This window comes from Drosophila gunungcola, unplaced genomic scaffold (assembly GCF_025200985.1).
Source record: "Drosophila gunungcola strain Sukarami unplaced genomic scaffold, Dgunungcola_SK_2 000001F, whole genome shotgun sequence".
Taxonomy (NCBI): Eukaryota; Metazoa; Arthropoda; class Insecta; order Diptera; family Drosophilidae; genus Drosophila; species Drosophila gunungcola.
Genome location: NW_026453197.1, coordinates 9676901 through 9695902, shown reverse-complemented (window position 1 = coordinate 9695902; position 19002 = coordinate 9676901). Strand labels below are relative to the sequence as shown.

General features: G+C 37.2%; 2 protein-coding genes across 2 annotated transcripts; both read left to right on the top strand.

The window, feature by feature from the left end:
- The first annotated feature begins 3001 nt into the window (after positions 1 to 3001).
- Positions 3002 to 3717, top strand: LOC128261780 (uncharacterized). The gene is made up of 2 exons (XM_052995642.1): positions 3002 to 3144; positions 3209 to 3717. The coding sequence occupies exons 1-2, from the start codon at positions 3066 to 3068 to the stop codon at positions 3568 to 3570; spliced, it is 441 nt and encodes a 146-aa protein (XP_052851602.1). The 5' UTR covers positions 3002 to 3065; the 3' UTR covers positions 3571 to 3717.
- A 13283-nt stretch (positions 3718 to 17000) lies between these two features.
- Positions 17001 to 18497, top strand: LOC128261981 (uncharacterized). Its single transcript, XM_052995977.1, is given in 3 exon segments — positions 17001 to 17586; positions 18058 to 18389; positions 18391 to 18497. Coding segments are annotated over 3 exon segments (618 nt in total). The 5' UTR covers positions 17001 to 17354; the 3' UTR covers positions 18445 to 18497.
- Positions 18498 to 19002: the final 505 nt, after the last annotated feature.

Below are 19002 nucleotides of genomic sequence, written 5' to 3'. Positions count from 1 at the left end.
CAATTGATGGGAAAAACTATCAATAAATGATGGCATTAATGAAAAATGCGATCTTAGGTTTGAGTGAAGGGAGGAGTTAGGTTTGATTTAACATTCAAAAATGTATGAGATTAATAAAAATAACTATCAAAATATTAAGACAATTTTAACAATTAAAATTTTTATGTTATGATAGTGTCAGTTTTTATTTTTATTAACTGTGAATGATATATTTGATTACAAAATCATAAAAATCTGCATTCAATTAAATTTTTTACCGAATAAAACAAATGAGTTTTCCTTATTTTTTAATTGTTTTAGGTTTATATCATTAAATATTTAAAAATAATTTTGTTTTAATAAACACTCACGCTTCTTCTAATGTAATTGTAAAAAATCAACAAAAGCATTCAAACTCTCAAAGAGCACAGAACCCAATCCGCAATCAAAGTCCCAATAAAATGGTTCCGTCTAGAATCGCAATTCGCTTTAATTTGAGTATGATATCAAACCAAATTGATTTCTTTATCCCGCGCATTCCCGCCGTCAATATAGTCGTTGGCCGCCTTTTACGCCGATTGCTGCCGGCCACGCCCACCACCGCAGCGAGGGCGTTTTTATGGCCCGCTTCTTGTTTTTACTTTACATATATATATTTTTGGTTTTTGCGCCACGCTAGTTCCGCTTGGTTTTTTTTGCTTTGGCAGTTGCAATCGAATTGGGTCCCGGGATTTCTATTAGTTCGGTTGGCGCTTGTCTTTTATTTGTGTGGCTTTGGTTTTGGCTTTCATTTGATTTGTATGGGATGTTTGCATATTTCAGCTTTGATTTATTGTTGCGGCGGGCGAGTAAAGTGCCAACTTTGGGAACTTCTGCTAATGGCCGTTGCCATTTCATTTCAGCAACAAGTTTTCCCTCTTTCACGGCTAATGCAATGCAGCTTGCAGCTCTCAGCTGCAACTATCGCAAACACTTTGAGTTGGGCCCCTGAATTTTCCCATTTTTCCTCTTTTCCACCGCTTTCCCAGCCGCCCCCTCCCCCTGCCATTTTCCCAGCAGCTGTGACAGGCGTTGGCAAAACTTTTTAATCTCGTTAGCTTGGACGGCATAATAAAATTAAAGCCCGATTCCAGGGCACTTTTCAGGTGGAGGAACTTTTGTGCAGAAATTTCAATACGCCATTTAAACTGATAATTGTTTCGTATAAATCATTTGGCTTCAGTCCACAAAAACATACAAACACACAGGAGCAGAAATTACCTTTCGGTCGCGCAGAAAGTTAATTAAAAAACTGTGGCCAGAGTAGCGGGCCAAAGCTTTTGTCCAAGTAGCTCGCCGCTCAGAGGCTCAAATAAACTGCAATTCAATTAGGGTCGAGGCCATAAATAAGGCCGCACACACACAGGAGGGCAGAGGGGGGAATTAAGTTGGGGGTTGCCTCCCCCTCCCACTTTCCCACTGAAGGCATATTTAGTTAAATATTATTATAATTTCACTTTCTTTTTTTCTTTTTGGTCATCGCCTTTTGCGGTTGGCAAGCACACGAAACAGATAAAACGATTCTACACACTGGCAAAAAATAAAAAAGAAGTCGAAATTAGACTGTGTAATCATAAAACTACATATATGGCACTTAAAATGTATTAGGATCTGATTATGATTAAATGACAAATTCTAAATTGTACACTACAGCCAGACCGATTATGTTTTCAATTAGAATTGATTTTTATTAAGCAGGCATACAGTTTTTTCCTCAGTGTTTTCACCATCTTACCCGTATTCTATATTTTTCTACTGCCCCTGTTCCCAATCCATTTCTCTCCTTTGGCTTTTTTGCGGTTTAATCTTTTATAAATAACAAATGGCGTAAGTTGCCTGCCTTTTAGCCAGAGTGGGCGTGGCCCCTGTGGGTGGTATTGGGATGGAGTGGGTGTGGCCGAGTGGCTGGCCGTGTTTTTTTAGGTATTTCGCATTTTGAATGCCACGCGTTTTGGGCCATTTTTGTCTGGTTCAGCTAAAAGAACCCGAGCCGGAAAAGTTTAAGTTAAAAAGAACCATAAACCCCAAAACAACAAAGCAATGATAATTATTGTTTAAAAAAAAGCCCAATTAGAAGGCACCCCACAATTTGAATATCTAATAAAATATTTTTTTTAAATACATTGTTAGATTTATTACAATTAAACACGTATGTTCTTTAAAAATAAATTTTTACTAGTTGCTTAAAATAAGCGATTAATTATAAGCCACACAAAAAATAAATATATCTAAACTACATCCCCAAAATCTTTGGTTGCTTTCTGCGTAAGACAAGTTAAACACATTCCAGACCTCGATGGGGAAACTGCTGAAAAATATAATAAAGAAGTATACAAATACGAAAATTTCGCTTTGGCAACTTGGGCTAAAGTAATTATTTTTAATAATTGACTTGGTGTTGGCCTGCATTTTTTTTCGTTGGCCAGCATGCTGCTGCCGCCCGCTTCCCGCTTGGCCAGGAAAATTTTTGAACTTTGAACTAATTTGGCAAAGTTTTGGCGCTCTGTCCGTGTATGCATGTGGCTCTGCCTTCATGGCCGTGACTCTGGCAGCTGTTTGGTTAAAAGCCTGCTGCCTCTGACCTCCAGACCGAAGTGGGCGTGGCTCAAACTAATTATATTTATGGGTCTGGCCAATTTTTTATGCACCGGCAAAGTCAAAATTTTATTTTAAACTTATACAAATGGCAATTAGATAGGATAAGTTTGAAGTTCCAGGGGAAAGTGGAGCTTCAAGACTTTGGAAAACAAAACCAATTCATTAAAATTTTCAAACTTATTTAAAGAAGTTGGAAAATATTACAACATTTCATAAAACTCTTAAAAGCTTAGAAAGCTTATTAGTCTTAAATTATAATTATAAATTGCAAACATAAAAAATGCCTGGTTTTAAGTACTGGTTCCGGAACCACTTTAAACTTACTATCGAACCAGAAAATCAGGGCTGCATAAAATGTGCCAAAGGCTATCGATATTGCCCACAATCGATTAGCGACCCTGTGCGTCACTTGCAGAAGCTCTAAAATCTTTTATAAGTTTTTACGAAATATGGACTTCAATCACAACGTTGATGGGGATCTCACCTCGCATTTGGACACCACAAAGTTGCTTAAGGAAATGAGCGATGGTAAGTTATCACATGGGCGCAGAAAAAGAAATATTTTAAGAAACTTCAAATGTCGTACTGCCAGACGACGACGTAGTCTCGATGGAGCTGCCTGGGGTCAATATCTTCTCACCATACGATCCCTGGACCAAAGCCCTCCTAAGGAACCCCGTTCGCAACACAGTGTGTGGCCACATTTACGACCGCGACGTTGTGCACGGCCTCATCAAGAACAACCCCGGCATTCGCTGCCCAGTTGCCGGCTGTGCCAATCGTACTTACATCCACCCAGCCCACCTGATCGAGGGTGCGGAAATCAAGCAGCAAATGCTCCAGCTTATTATCCAGGATGCTCTGACGGATTCACAAGAGTTGTCTTCCGACGATGAGGACACCAATCGGGAGGACAACACAGACGAAGTTAAGAAGGACGCCGACGACGACTAAGCAAAAGCATCAGGTATAATAATAAGGCCTCTTTAACCTGGCCTTAAACCCAAATGGTATTTTGGAATATCGTAAAGGCACCGCTGATAGATGTTTTGTTGATATTGGATAGAACTAACTCTTTGTTAACATATAATTTAAATATTTGGAATTATACTTTTCTCTTACAAATACATAGACTGAAATTTAATATCTGGTTTGAAATTTGCTTAAAATATACATAATCATTTGATATGCTGTACACACTAATTAGAATTAAATTTTCGTAAACTCCAATTAGGCAAAGGCAAATTTTTTAATTAGAGTTCGTTTTGTAAAGAATTGCTTTATAATTCATTTTATTATCCAAAAAACTTTGCTAATTCATTTAATGGCATGGAAAAGAAACCAACAAAAATGGTTTAAAAAGGCTGGCAATTTGTACTATATTAAATTAAATAGGTATTACTATAAATATTCAAATGCATATTACGACACACAATCGAAAATGAATTGTGTTCGGTTCTAATTAGATAACTTAAACAAATACATGTGAAGCATAATTAATTTGCGTTTTCCAAATATTTCTCTCATTATTTGCTCTCCCCTTACAGTCTTTTATTTTTCCTTCCAAATTATGTACACAAACTGCAAATATTTAGCAATTGAATAACTGAACGCGAAATACTCGATGAATATATATATTGCAATTCGATGTTGTTGTGGAGGACTATGTGTGGAAACGAAATTAATTAATTCCAAATTGGTGCATTCAGCAGATGGTGGCTTTTGATCTTTGTGATTCTACATTTCGAGTACAATAATATAGCTTTGGTGCGTTGCGTGGGAAATTCTAAGAACTTCCAAAGGCACTTGTGAAATGCACAAGAAGTCCCATCACCTCCATTGGCATAATTAGCACAGAAGCTTCTAAGTCCTTTGGTGCTCTGGTCCTTCGCCATTTTCCGTGTTTTGCCCTCCCAGGAGTTTGAAATGCACACGCGACCGAAATAATTTAGCGCTTCGACACGAACGAAAGTAAAGGCATTAAACCGATCGCCTGGCATAAGCGGAGGTCCCCAAAAAAAGACAGGTTACATTCTTGGGTGCGTTTTGGGTGTTTTATGTTCAACTTCTTAGTTTACTTCAAGTTTTTAAGTTCTTTATTTGGTTAAATATTTTTATATGTCCACGACTTTTCATCATCTTCAAAAGTCGTTTATGGTTGTCATACATTTCACTATACAATTGCAAAAATAAATGAAACAGAGTTGTATGCTTATTTTAAAAAGGTATTCATATTTGTATTCATTTGTATGTTTTCATATCTACCTTTATATGTATGAGACCACCCCATCATATTTATTTTCAACATATTAAAAGCTTCCTTACGCATAGAATTTTAAATGATTTTTCTCCCACGAATTCCGTAAAACATCTAAAAACAATAGGGTCTGAGAAGAGGATAGAGTGAAATTTCTAACCCAGTCAGACGGTTGAGGCATTTCCCCCAACCTTTTTCCGCCCTTCTTCCACTTCCACTTGGGATTTTCCTTTCTCTTATGCTGGCGTCATATGCTTTTCTTGCGTTTTAGTGTAATTTCCGCAATCATTTCCGACAACATTTTATGCCGCTTCGCTTATTGATATTCCCTGAATCCCTGTCCCTTTCACTCAATGTTTCGATTATTCAATCATTGAGACATTTAGTAAATTTAACCTTGACATTTATGATTTTTTTACCGATTGCTCAGAAGCGGTTTTTATTTTCTCAGTTTTGATACAGCAAACACAAAGTAAAAAGTCGGGAAATGAGTAACAGTGTAAGTTAATATATAAAGTGCGAGTGCCCCAATTAAAAATCATTAAAAATCAAACCAAAAATCGTATTTCCTATTGACTAAAAATTTAAGTTTTGCCTTGCCCAAGCCGTATGACTTTCCTAAGAATTTACAAACTTTAATTTGGTTTGAGATTTCATTTTATTTTACCATATATTGCCGCCTTTCTCCGGCTTTCCCTTATTGTCAGTTTGGGTTTGCTCGGTCAAATGGTTTGTTGCATTAAATTTATAGCGCACAATAAACTTTTGCGGTTGCTGGCAAGACTTCAACGCGCCAAATGACGCAGGGCAATTACAATGGTGGTGGGGAAAGGGGGTAGCCCAAAATATACATGCAAAAATATGCTGGGAAAAAAGAGGGGGGGGGGGGGGGGAAATGGAGAAAGCGGGAAAGATTCGTTATAGAAGCCATACAGCAGTAGTGCATTTTAAGCATATGTACACCTCTCACTCACTCCATGCTGCATCACTCACATGAGTTTTATGAATAATACCCTAAAGGCATTAATTTTCAAATTGAATATTTTTGGCCATTTTCGCCGGCGGTGCACAACTGTAAGCAAGAGTAAATACTTCCAGGATGCATGAGCCAAAAGGCCCCCAAAAATCCTGGGGCCATATTGGGGTAACAGACCGTAAAGAGCGAAATATGTGTAATATGATTAAATTTTATCAACAAGCGCAACTGCCAGCGCCAGAAAACAACAAAAGCAAAGCTTTTAATAAAGGGGGCTGGGGAAAATCTGAGGGGGTTGGAGTGGAGGCGAAAGAATGCCCCAAAAAAGAAAAGCCAATGGAAAACATATGCAGAAACAGAAGCAGAAAATACAACAACGTTTCAAGCACGTTCCAGCCAGCTTCGTCATCTATAAATCTATGGATCCTGGTCGTAAGTACCGACATTTGCATATCCCCTGAAACAACTTAGGGTATGTTGGTACAAAATGATTTAAGTAAAAATATATTTCGGGTAATTTGTTTATAAATAACTGATTGGCTATAAAACGTAAACTAGAAAGAAATCAATATCAGTTTTAAGTTGCTTACATGTTATAGATAGGGTAGCATTATGGCTATATTTGTGTTAAATACAAGCATATCGATGGCATATCACAGGGTAAATCGCAACATAATCATTACTGAAATCCCAGACTGACTCTTCTGACAGCACACCCTCTGTTTGTTCTGTATGTGTTTATGACTTTGGATGGCAATGTGTTATTTATGGCTCATTTATGATTTGTACGCGTGATATTTGTGAGATATTGTAAAATGGGAAGCAGATCAACCGTTTTCGAAGGGAACGAGGCGACATTTGGTTGCGAGCCTTTGGCATTTTGATTGCAGATGTGTGTAATGGAAACTGGGGCAAAGTACAGCTATGAGACTTCCATTCTCCATTTATGTTTTTGCCATCGAACTCGATTACATAACTGCCATTCTTATGACAATTCCTGCATTAATCCAATATTAAACTTCGCCAACTGCCACTCACTGCTGTTTTCCACTCATTACTGTCCATGTTGCGTTGTCGTGTTACTACAATTCAATTGGCTTACAAAACTGGTGAGCACTTAGAAAATATTTTTTGTAATGTTTTTAAAATATTAAAAACCCCAGGCTTAAAATGTATCTAAAAATATTCTGAGCATTAGGTTTCATTAAATTAGATTTATGTTCGAAGCAAATTCAAATAGTTCACTTGCTTTTAACATAAAAATGTATGTTTCTACCAATTATAATTGTTTACGTTATTTAACTTACCTAAAAATAAAGATTTTAATTATTCTTGTGGCACGTTTGAACCTCTGTTTAATATATTTATTAATTACCATTAATGGAATCTCATGTTGGATCGGTTTTCGCCGAGTGCACATACGCCACGGGTATCGCCAAGTGCCATTGGCAATTGACAACTGTTGCTGCCGCAAGAGGTGGCAGCTGTTGCGGTGTCGCTGTCTCATTGAATTTTGATTGTTGCACTGGATTTTTGCATAAGTTGCTGCAGTAACTTGCCTTACCGCCCCCTCTTTGCCGTTCATCATGTGCAACTCGACCTGCTGATAAATTTAATCAGTGTCGCGGCCACACTAATCCGCCACGCCCACCTCCTGCCCACCTTTAAGGTTAACGTTAAGTAAAAGTTTCCGCCAACTTCTCGGCGAGTGTGAAAGCGGAGAAAAGTTTTTACTTAATTTTTTATATTATTTTTGCTTGGTTTTCCCACTCTCCCTGTCTATCTGGCTTCTTGCAACACTGCACGTAGTAACTTTTTATTATTGTATTAGCAAAAGTTTATTTTTTTCCTTTTACCACCCCTCGGCATCTTTGACTTGGATACAGCTGCGCCTCAAGCCGCGGCAATCGATAGTTGTCTGCGCGCACAACTGTACACACTTGTGCCCATGGGTAGTTTGAGCCCCCGGAAAATACCAACTCCTCTGCCAAGTTCACTGAGATGTTGCGCTATTGTGGCTGATGGTTTAGATTTAATTTGGCAAACAGCAAAAGGGACGGGGCAACGTTTTGACAAAGTGCCCATCGTCGATGTCGTCGTTTGAGACAGCCACTGCATAGTGGTTGAACAAGTGATACATTTGAAATTAAAGGTCATTAAAATTTTAAATTTGAAAAAAACAATTGAGAACATTATAAGTTTGAAAAACTTTATTAAAACCTTTTTTAAGATATAATGTTATATATATATATTATATTTTAAATTTTGAAAGGATTTAATGGTACATTAAGATTAATAAACCAATAACTTAATTAAATATAACTTTCTTAGATGGAACACTTCAGATTTCTGACACAGGCTCAGGTCTCAAAGTAAAAAATCTCGCCTAAAAAATCTCTCAATTAAAATGTCAACATTTTGAAAAAAATTTGTTTTTTTGGGAGAAATTTTTAAAAATGTATTAATTATGATCGTTTCCCTTGTTGATATCGTTTTGAGATTTGATATTTAACAAAGACCCAAAATCTAACTAAGAAATAAGCCCTTCAGCTGGCACCTTCAACAGCCACTCAAGGTCACCGCTTTAAGTTCTTCAGAGAGCGACTGAGCTCGAGCTTGTAACCACTGTCGCATTCGTGGCAAAGGCAACTTTGTTGCAGTCTCTGTGGCCCCGTGCAAGTGCACTTATGTGTGGAGTTGAAGGCAGCAGCGCCAAAAAACGGGGTTGGATGGGTGAAAGGGGGCGTGGAGCAACTTGACAGCCACAAAGGCGCTTGGCTTGTCACCCGCTACTTGGTCAAAGCATTGCGTCAGTCAAGTGGTCCTCGGAACAGTTAAGCAGCGATGCCGACGCCATAAATGTTGCTCCTCCAACTCCGGCTTCCACATCCTGCTGTTCCTTTGGAGTCGGTGCCACTCGAGTGGCACCAACAACTAACGACTAAAAAACTGCAAAAAATGGCTAACGTTTGCCATTTTCCTTGGGAAGGGAGGGGAAGGGCATCTTGGCACAGACAATTTCGCAGCAATTTAAGTTTTAGCTTTTGTTTAAGCAACACTTCAATTACAACGCCTTCAAAAAGTATGTCAACTATCTCTTGAAGGAAATGCCAGTAAAAGGATGTGAGTACAGTGAAAATCCATACATTATTAATATTAAGGTTATTTTATAAAACAAATTTAAGTATTTAGTTAGTTAATAGGCATACAAAATTTTATTTGAAATGATTGTGTTTCTTGGAAAAATATCTTTAGAAAGTATTAAACAGGGTAAAAATAATACTACAATAAATAGTTTTAATTTTACTTACTACAGTAAAAATTTTATATTTTAAAAATACAATTTTGGCAGATACTTGTTGTTTTAACAACATCACTTTAAATCATTTAAATGCGAAAGTTATCAGTTTTCTTTAGAGCTCCCTCCCTGTAAGTCCCTTTTCTCTTAGTTCCTTTTTAACTTTCAGCAAGGTGATTAAACTTATTTGGCACACACATGAAAGCCCTCCCATCGTTTTCCCCTTGGCTTCTCTTTTGTTATAAATTTTTTGGGCGAGGATAATAGTTTACAGGACGAGCACATGAGGCACGTAGCAAATTGTTGCCAGCTGCTGTTCGCAGGAGACACAGACACCCCACAGGTGCACTTTATGTCCTGACTTTAAGTTTTGGCTTGCCACCGGTGTTGTTCTGAAATCGTTTCCTATGATTTATTATTTTTCAATCTGCTCTGAGGGATCAACCTTATGACATTTTCTCTATCCATTCCCCACTTTCAAAACCCATTCATTTTGACACATTTTTATTAACTGATGGATTGGGTGGGCAAACGGAAGTGTGAGCAAAAATTTCCAGACGAGAAGATAAGTTTGTGTTTTGGGGGGGAAATATAGAACACTAAGAGCATATTGAAGAGAGAACGCATCCGATACTTATCAGTAAAAAATATATTAATTAGACAAAGATTAAAAGCTAACAAATTTTCAGAAATTGGTTAAACAATATATTAGTATAACTCTTTTAGTTTCGTTCGAACCCATTTTTATAATTTAACTCTGTTAGCTGAATATAAACTTAAAATCTTTCTTAAAAAACTATATTCTTTAAGTGATTATTTTTTTGTTTCTCTTGCAGGTGCTTTTTCACAAGCCCATTAAACATTTAATGCTAGAAAACTTTTGAAGTTTCCAGACAGTAAAAACACCAAAAACTAATAAAATTATATATAAAAATTAAATTAAATTAATTTTTAGTTATTTTAAATTTCAATTATAAAATATCGAAGAGGGCTCTCAAAAATAAAATGAAGTAATATTTAATATTTTATAATACAAACATCCTTCATCAAAGTAATCACTGTACTTTTAATGGGCACATTCTGAATCGCCTGCCATGTGTATATGTGATTTGGTCAAGTTTTCTCTATATAATTATAATTAATTACACTTTGGAAACTTTGACACATTTAATTATTATTTTATTAGTTTATGTGCCTCCCTGTATAACAATATAGACGCCCTAATGAGTGACCCATGTCCGAAACAATTTCGAAGTGGATATACATCCATTCCAGTTACTAATTGATATCCCCGTATTTTCATTCTTCCCAAAAAGGATTTTCCCATGTGACTCTAGGGCGGAAATCTTATTTTCTTTTCGGCTTATTGCCATTTAATTGTTGCCACAAGCTTAAAGCCAAAAACTAAAGATTTTCTTAGTTTACCAGGCTTTGAGGGATTGCATCCGGATTTTCATTTCATTTTCTTTCATAAAACTTCTTTATACTTGTGTGCAGCTAAATCGAATTCCAAGTGCAATGGTAGTGGCCAAAATGCTTGTTCCGAATGCTCCGTAAATCCGTTTTCGCCGGTCCGAACGCAAAATGAAAAGCGTTTTGTAGTTTGTGTAACTATTTAAAAACTTTTTCCTCCTCCATTTCACAGATTTAGCCCAGCCCAATTCGAAGCCAAATTGAAGTTGCCCTCTTCATATGCGGAGCGGAGGTAGTTTCTCAAGTTTAAGAATTAAAAATGAAGTTCGATTTCTAAAATTAAGATAGGACCAATGTTTCTTTTTGACAGCAAAAGTATGTTGATGTAATCAATTCAAGCTTTATAGACATTTGAGACTGTAAAGCATTGCAATTCCATAAAACATTAAAAGAAAAAGTAAATGAAACCCAAGTTTTAACTATTGAAGACTATAAATACTTCTTATACATAAAAAAAAAAAAAATTATAGACATATTATAACCTAAAAATTACATTATAAACATATTTAAATTTGTATTATTTCTTAAATCAAATAAATCAACCCTCGTTTATAAATATGCTCTTATGCAAGCACACATTTGAAGACCCTATCATATCCCCCTTCTCATCCTTCAGCTTATCCCGAACTTTGCAACAAATTAAATTGAAGTCAAAACTTTTGGGAAGAGATTCGGAGATTCGAAAGAGTAAAGGGCTAAGGTACATGGACTGTACAACATCGGTGCCCGAAATCGATACAAAGTTTGCTTTGTATAGCTTAAATTCACTTGCCACATGCAAGTGGCACCGCATCACTGGCAGCTGTGGCTCATGAAATGCATTAACAAAGGGGACACCAGGTCCGCTTTTTCGTTGGGGATCTGCACTTTTAACAGCATATTTTAATACCATTGCCTGATTTTTACCGTCAACTCGACGCACTTATTGACAGCTGCGACAGGCACCGCCCACAACGCCCACACCGCCACCTTGATGCATATGTCATGCGATACAGAAATTTATTTGCCCCGAAACGCCACGGGATCGAAGGCATAAAAAATGTTTAATTTAATTTTTGCCGTACCAAAAAAAAAAGAAATACGGCCGAGCTGCGCCTTGACTTTTTACTCATATATTCATACATGTTTGCATATATTTTGTCATGGCAACTGCTGTGCAAACATAAAACGCTTAAAAAATGTTATAGGTAAATATTTACAGTCCGCGTTTTTTTTCCTGTTTGGAGCTCCGTTGACTGTCGGCAAACCTGCTGAAACTGGCGCTAATCGACTGACGTCAAATTTTGATTGAGTTTTAACATCGGTTGGCTGGCAACCTCACTATAAATGATACTTATCCAATGATCGGAGTAGTTCTCTAATGGTTTAATAACTCTTGGTAAAGGTAATTAATACAGTCAAAATATAGAGAAAACATTTATTGATGATATATATATTATTTTAGACATTTTGAAATATAGGCTTACAATTTTTATAGTTTCTTAAAGCGTCAAAAAATATAATACTTTATTTTAACATACACACTTCGTTACTGGACAAACGAATGCATACTAATATATCCTTTGAGTAACATTCTAACAAAAAAAGATTTGTTCTGAAAAACTTTAATGTAATGAACATCAAATGTTAATTAATTGCATCACACATATAAGTTTTTATTAAAACACTTATAAAAGTTAAGTTCAAGTTAAAGAGTCCCCCTTGTCTCAAATGTGATTTTTATTCAATTTTAAGCTACTTCGGCTCACTTATTTCCATATACCTTCGCACAACTGATTGTGAGTTACAACAAGGGACTCACAGGGATACATCCCCGTATTCAAAGTGAAGGAACCAGGGGGCAATGCATGCAAATTGGACATTGCACTGATGAGCGATGTCCTTTGCTGGCGTTGGACTTTCTGCACTCCTGCCTTTATTTTTCTGTCTGTGCGGTGCACTGGCTTGTTTAATTGCAACTAAAAACGGAAGCCAACAGCAGAGCAGAGTGCAAAATGGCAAATAGAAAAACACGAATATAACGCTGACTGCTCCCCTGAACAGTGTCAAAAACAGGAGCCAACAGCTGCGACAAAAAAAAACACACAGCAACGAAGCGAAACTAAAGATTCACATACGAGTTTGTTATTTAGCTCTGGTTGTTTGTTTGTTTGTCGCCCTGTTTGTTCGCTGCCCGTTGCTTCCTGCAATTTGCGCACTGCCAAGGCTTCCTCTTAATAAACATACGTAAACGCAGGTGGCCTTTCAAAATTCTTTTGGAATTTTTATTCTTAAAATTTAATATATTACGATTTTAAAAATTTTTTCAATTTTTTTTTTTTCGTAAAAAAGCTAATAGGTGAGATTTTTATTCCTTAAACAAGATCTCAAAAACTTTCAACAAATTTGAAGAACATTTTTCAGTTACAGATCAGTTTTTCAACCATATGAAATTCAACTTACCTAAGATTAAGGACTGGTCCTGGAATCTAACCACAGTCCTTTTATGGAGACGGCGACACTCTTCTCTTATCTACCTGATGCAGGAGATCCAGATCTGAGTGGGCGTTGTGGGTGGTTAGCCGAGATGGGCTTGTGAAATGCTCGGTGGCAAACAAAAACCGAGTCGGCTTTTCTTTCTGACACACCATTTTGCATGTTGCATGAGCTGTCTCTCTCGCTCGCTTTCTCCCCATTCTCCGGCGCCTTTCACCTGTGCCTGGCGCATATGTCACTTGTCTAAATAGCAGCGACAACATTCACCTGAACTGGCCAAACGATGGATGGGGCTAGGGGGTGGGGGGTTGGGGGTTGATAGGGGACAGGTGAAATTCGCTGCCGACTGGCCATGCATGCAAATGCAACATTTGCAACTGTTTGAGCCGCTGTAGTCTCTCTCTATACCCTAAAAAAGGGTATGTTACCCTGAATTTAAAGGCCCCAACAGCCAAATGAACTTAAGAAAGAAGAAATGAATACCAAATATGATAAGAATATGCAGTTTTTTTCGAAAGATTTCTATAAATCTATTTAGTCAAAAGGTCAGTTAACATTTCAAAGACTCTTTTTGAAGTGGACAAATAAAAAAAGATTTAAAAACATAAAAATTGTCATTTATATTTCCAAATAATATTTACCTTATTCAATTTATGACCTTTTGAACTATCTGATATCTATTATATTTTCTTTAGGTTTCCTAAAGTGTCCTTTAAACTGTACTTTTTTTTGTAAGAGAAGTATAAGATTCGGTTTTCAAAACTGTCCTATTTTGTCACGCTTTTGCAGTTGCTTTTGCCAACAAGGTGGCAGCACTGACACCAAGCAACGACACCAACAACCCTGATGCAACAGCAACAACACGTGGCAGAACTACACCAGCAACCTGCAGTAATTTGGACACCTTGTCTGTGTGTGTGTTTGTTTAGGCGGGCGCGAGAAAGTGGAGAAAGGCGGGGGACAGGAACGGAGTAAGAGGGCTAAATGAACAACCAGGCAACGGCAGAGAGAGAAAGGGGTAAGAGGATCAAAAGCCAAATAAATGATTTGAACGCCTAGCTGAAATGCGTATATAAAAAATGGTAAGATCAATAAGCTAAAGAGTCAATAATGTTAAGAGGTAGGACTTTAAAATACAAACTCTTGTGGTAAAACGTAAACTGAACCATTGAATAAAGCGGAACTCGTGTTGAGTTGTTTTCTTTTGGTTTTAAACAAATTTGTTTAGTAATAGTTCTGTTTCCAGTAAAAGAGTTATCAGTTGGAGAGTAATAACCAATTAACAAATATATATAATATTCAAACCATTTAAAATGACAAGAAAGTCCCTTTGTCAATCATCGTCCATAACAGAGGGACTTATTCACAAATGAATTTCATTTATGTTAACCAACGAATCAAATGGAAACCCTTTTAGCCGGATTAAATCGAGTTTGTCAACGATTTAAGGCACACCAATTAAAGCGGCACAAAAGATGGTCGAGCGTAATGACGGCCTTTGTTTTCATCAATTTTCCCTGGACAGTCATTCGTCCATTCAGTCATTCAGTTGCGAAGTGCCCCTTGGCCTCTGCCCTCCGACTATCTTCAGTCTTTGTACAGATATATGTATGTATGTGTATCTGTTTCTGCTTCTGTTTCTGTGGGGCTTCCCCGCAGTGCTGCTGATTTTATATATTCAAATTAGTTCGCTTTGCACGAGTGGCCCTCGAATGAGAGAGCGTACTGCTGTGATATTTCCCAACCACGGCTGACTGGCCAGGCAACCAGCTAGCCAACCCGTCGGCACTCGGCACACGGCACTACCGATCCAATCCTACTCTATATAGGAGGGACCAGAACCAGAACCAGACCGAACTGGACCGGGAACGAGAATGGAATGCGGGGGCTATCAAGTTGCCTGTGAAGTGCTTATCCTCAAATCAGTGACACTTGAATGTGCAGCCCAAGTGACTGACCAAGTGGGTGACGGACTGACTGACTGACTGACTGGAGGTGGACTGAAGCTGCCAGCCTGGCTATTTTCCCTTCAAATTCAGATTTTTCCTTTAGTCAAGTTTTTTGAAGAAAAGAGAAAATTTGTGTTTGCATTGGTCATTTTGTGACTTAACTAAAAAAAAGGAAAATTAAAACATAAATTTTATAATTGAAAAAATACCAAATCATTACAAAAATTTAATACAGCACATATTAAAAAATGTCTATGTCTCATATGTAAGAATAACAAAGTCTGTAAACTTAAGTTAAAATTTTTTTGAAAAACGTAGGTTTTAAAACCAAATATTAAAATGTAAGCATCACCTTAATTGACATATTCTTTAATATTATTGCAAATAAAGCTGTCTAGCCTTTTACCTGTTTTTGCATTGGTTAAAGTTAAGAGCTGCCTTTATTTTTATTTTTTGTATTTTCACTCAAACAATCTCTTTTTATCCTGTCATGAGCTGTTAGTCCTTCGAAAGAGGTCCGCCAACACTGAGGAGGAGCGACCTTACAAAAGTGCGAAGACTTCGTTTCATTTATTTACTTTGCCTGCCTACTGGAACTGAAACTGGACAACAACTCGAGTGCTGCTTGTGTCCCTGATTGAGTAACTAAATAAACTTGGTCCTCTTCCCCCTTTTACCCAACATTAAGGGATTTATGAATTTCAGGGGTCATCACATTGATGACTCTTGGGAGAAGGTTTAATTGTATCAATTATTTGGTGGACTTAAGTTTTTTTGGGTTTATCTAAAACAGTTCAGAAAGTACTGATAATATATATGCAAATTTAATTATTCTGACCGAAACACAAAAATAAACTTCTTCTGGAAAGCTCGAATCCACAAAATGGCCATTGAAAGCTGGCCAATAAATTAGCGCAAGTAATTTGCGCAATTAACTTAAAACAGTTGAAACCGCTATTAGTTCGGTTAGCGAAAATCGGTCGGAAGCAGCAGCGCGAATGCAATGAATTGGTCATAAATTCTCTATTCCAAAACAAGTTGGGGGCAAATCCTTCCATACCACCTTACCCTTTATTTTATTTGATTGCGTGGGTGTGTCGACAGAGTCAACTAATTTATGTTTTAACACACTCGCACATGCAAATTAGCACACGCACAGAATAAATGCAAATATTGGGCTCCAAGGGGGTCGCCATAATGAGCTCAAGTTGGGCAAATCGGTGAATGGGTGAATGGGTCTGAGGTTTTAAGGGGTTCATTGCGGTTCATCTGGCAACAACTGTTGACAAAATGAAATCAATAAATTTTAGCGCAAATCAATTAAAATTCACCAGCCAGATTGAATGGGTGCTTTGCCATCTTCTTGTTATGCAAACGAAAATATTTGTCAATTTGCGGTTTTCACAAAATTAAATTTGGCACACACACAGTGACAAGGAAAAATATACGGATGAGTTTAGGGAATTTCACCTCACTTTGTGTGAAATTTATTCCAATTTATTTATACGGCATATTAAAATTTTTGTAAGTTTCATTATTTAATTAAAATTTTGTCAAATTTGATTTCCTTCTCGGTTTGCAGAGCAAATGATGAAAGTTCAACAGTTTAACATTTACGAAATCAATTAAATACATGTTTACGAAATTGAGCAGCTTACGGACAAAGCTCCAATAAGAGGAATAAATAGATTAGAGAAATTAGAGAAATTTCATTTAAATCAAAGTGGGGAAAGTTAAGTTCAGTTTATTTAGAAAGGATTTGGGCTGAGTAAATCATTTTGACTTAAAATAGAAAATGGAAAATGAAAATCGGATTTCTAATGGTTTCTTTAAAAGCTTAAGGACTTGTTATCCGTTTAATAAAAAAGTTTCAAAATAAAAATGAAGAATAATGCATAACACAGGTTAATCCATTTGCATTGTCATTTTCATCAAAGTAGCCTTTCCGTAGTGCATCCAATGATATTTATAAAATTCGAACATTCAAAACACTACGCACACAAATAATGAAACACAATTGTTTAATCAGTAGTTAAACGGACACTTAGAGAGGTAAACACGAACATAATCGGACTTTACCAAAATTGTGTAAATAAATAACGCCAAAACGAACGGGTTCGAATAGCCCCAATCAAAACCCACTGGGAACCCTATAGTTTACAACCCGTATTCAACAATTCAAGTAGAGTTTACTGCGTTATTTGTCAGATCGAAAATCAAACAGTCTGAAATAGCTGTTCGAAAAATCGTCCGGTTGGAAGTCAAATGTAAAGTCGAGAGACTATTCAAGCGATACGCGTTCTGCAGAACATGTCCAAGGACATTAACACCGCATCGACCAGCGGATTTGCACGGGAGTTGGGCGGAGCGCATTCGACACCTGCCGCCCCGCAGTCCACTCCCGCTGACACGCCTCCCACTCGCCCGCTGCCGGAAATTACCGCCGGCAGTCGCACGCTGGACCACCGCCTCAACCCCAACGCCCCTGTTTTTGTGCCCGACTTCAAGGCCAGCCAGGTGGCCAAAAGACTCTTCGATGACTGTAAGTACTTAGCCAAATACACTCGGAGTGCATTTGGTTGGATAATTTTACAAATACAATACATAACACCAAAATATATTTCGTTTTCTGTTGATCTACTTCGAAAATTCTATAATTGTGTTCTCCAGTGGCTAGTAATTTCTATATATTATTTTGCTCTAGTCGCTAAAATAACATTGGAAATCTGTAACCCCGAATTACGAAATAATATTTTTTATATTTCATTTTTGTATGTTTAATAAAAACAAAATTTATTATATTTTTTTAGTGCAAAGCAAGTGTTATAAAATAAAATATATCCAAATTACATAACAAATTTTCGTTTGTCTTTTTAACTATTAAGTGCAATTAGCTTTATAATTTTTTTTAATAATGTGCTTGTCTTGTCTTATAAACTATTGTACATTTGTATGACCGAATTCTGAAAAATCAATTAGTTATTTTCTTTATTAATCAAAACTGTATTTCCAGTTTCACCGTATACCCGCTGGAGCACGGCCTCGTCGGAGAACTTATCCTATGGACCCCGCTACGATTCCATCTGGCGTGAGGTTAGCCCGCAGCAGCAGCGGCGTGTGCCCAATCCTCGCTTCGATTACAGCCTGGATCCTGGCGAGAATGAGGTTGGGGAACTGGAGTTCGACCAACATCAGGCCATGAACATAGGAGCCGAGGCCTATGATCCCATTGCTGGCAGCACAACAACCAGCCAGGCAATGGAAGGGCCCGAAATTGTGGGGGATGTAGATGTAGATGCACATTCGCAACTGGAGGAAACCGTGGATGATGGAAAGTGCAATGGTCCTTCACCATCGCCGCTCCTCCAGATCGACCAAAAGATGCTGTCTGCTCATGTAGGCCGCAAGGACTGGCGAATTTCATTCGTTTTCAATATGTATTTAGACTTATTAAAACGTTATATCACTCTTCAAATATATAAAGGGCTTAAATAATATTTTAGGTACAAACAAATATTAACTTTGGAGGAATATTATGCATTGGCCTCTAAGAAAGCAAACAAAAATACCAAAAGCCATTAGCCAAATCGATAACTTAAGGACAAATTAAATCAAATGATCATAAATTTTGTATATTTTTAGTGTAGCTGAATTAAAACAACGGATTCCTCATTGGGACATAAATTATTGCCTACAATTGTGCAGCATTTAAATCGCTTCAAGTTTGAACAATAAACTAAATTCTCCCAGGAATCTTTAAACAGCTTTGCAATTAAGACGCTTTTCAAAACTTTATAAATGCACTCCTTTCAAGCCCACTTACAGCAGACAGAGAGAAAGGAAGCTTCGTGGAGAAAGGTCGACTATACCTATGACATAATTTATAGCCTACATTTTAGCGCCCCGAACGGGTTTGTTTTACTTTCCACGAAGGCTCTTGCCTTGCTGCCTTCAGCTA

Excerpts from the sequence above, each read along its gene's own strand:
- LOC128261780 (XM_052995642.1), top strand. The coding sequence starts at position 3,066 with ATGGACTTCAATCACAACGTTGATGGGGATCTCACCTCGCATTTGGAC. Across the intron at positions 3,145-3,208 it reads GCTTAAGGAAATGAGCGATG|ACGACGACGTAGTCTCGATG; the intron begins GTAAGTTATCAC and ends TCGTACTGCCAG.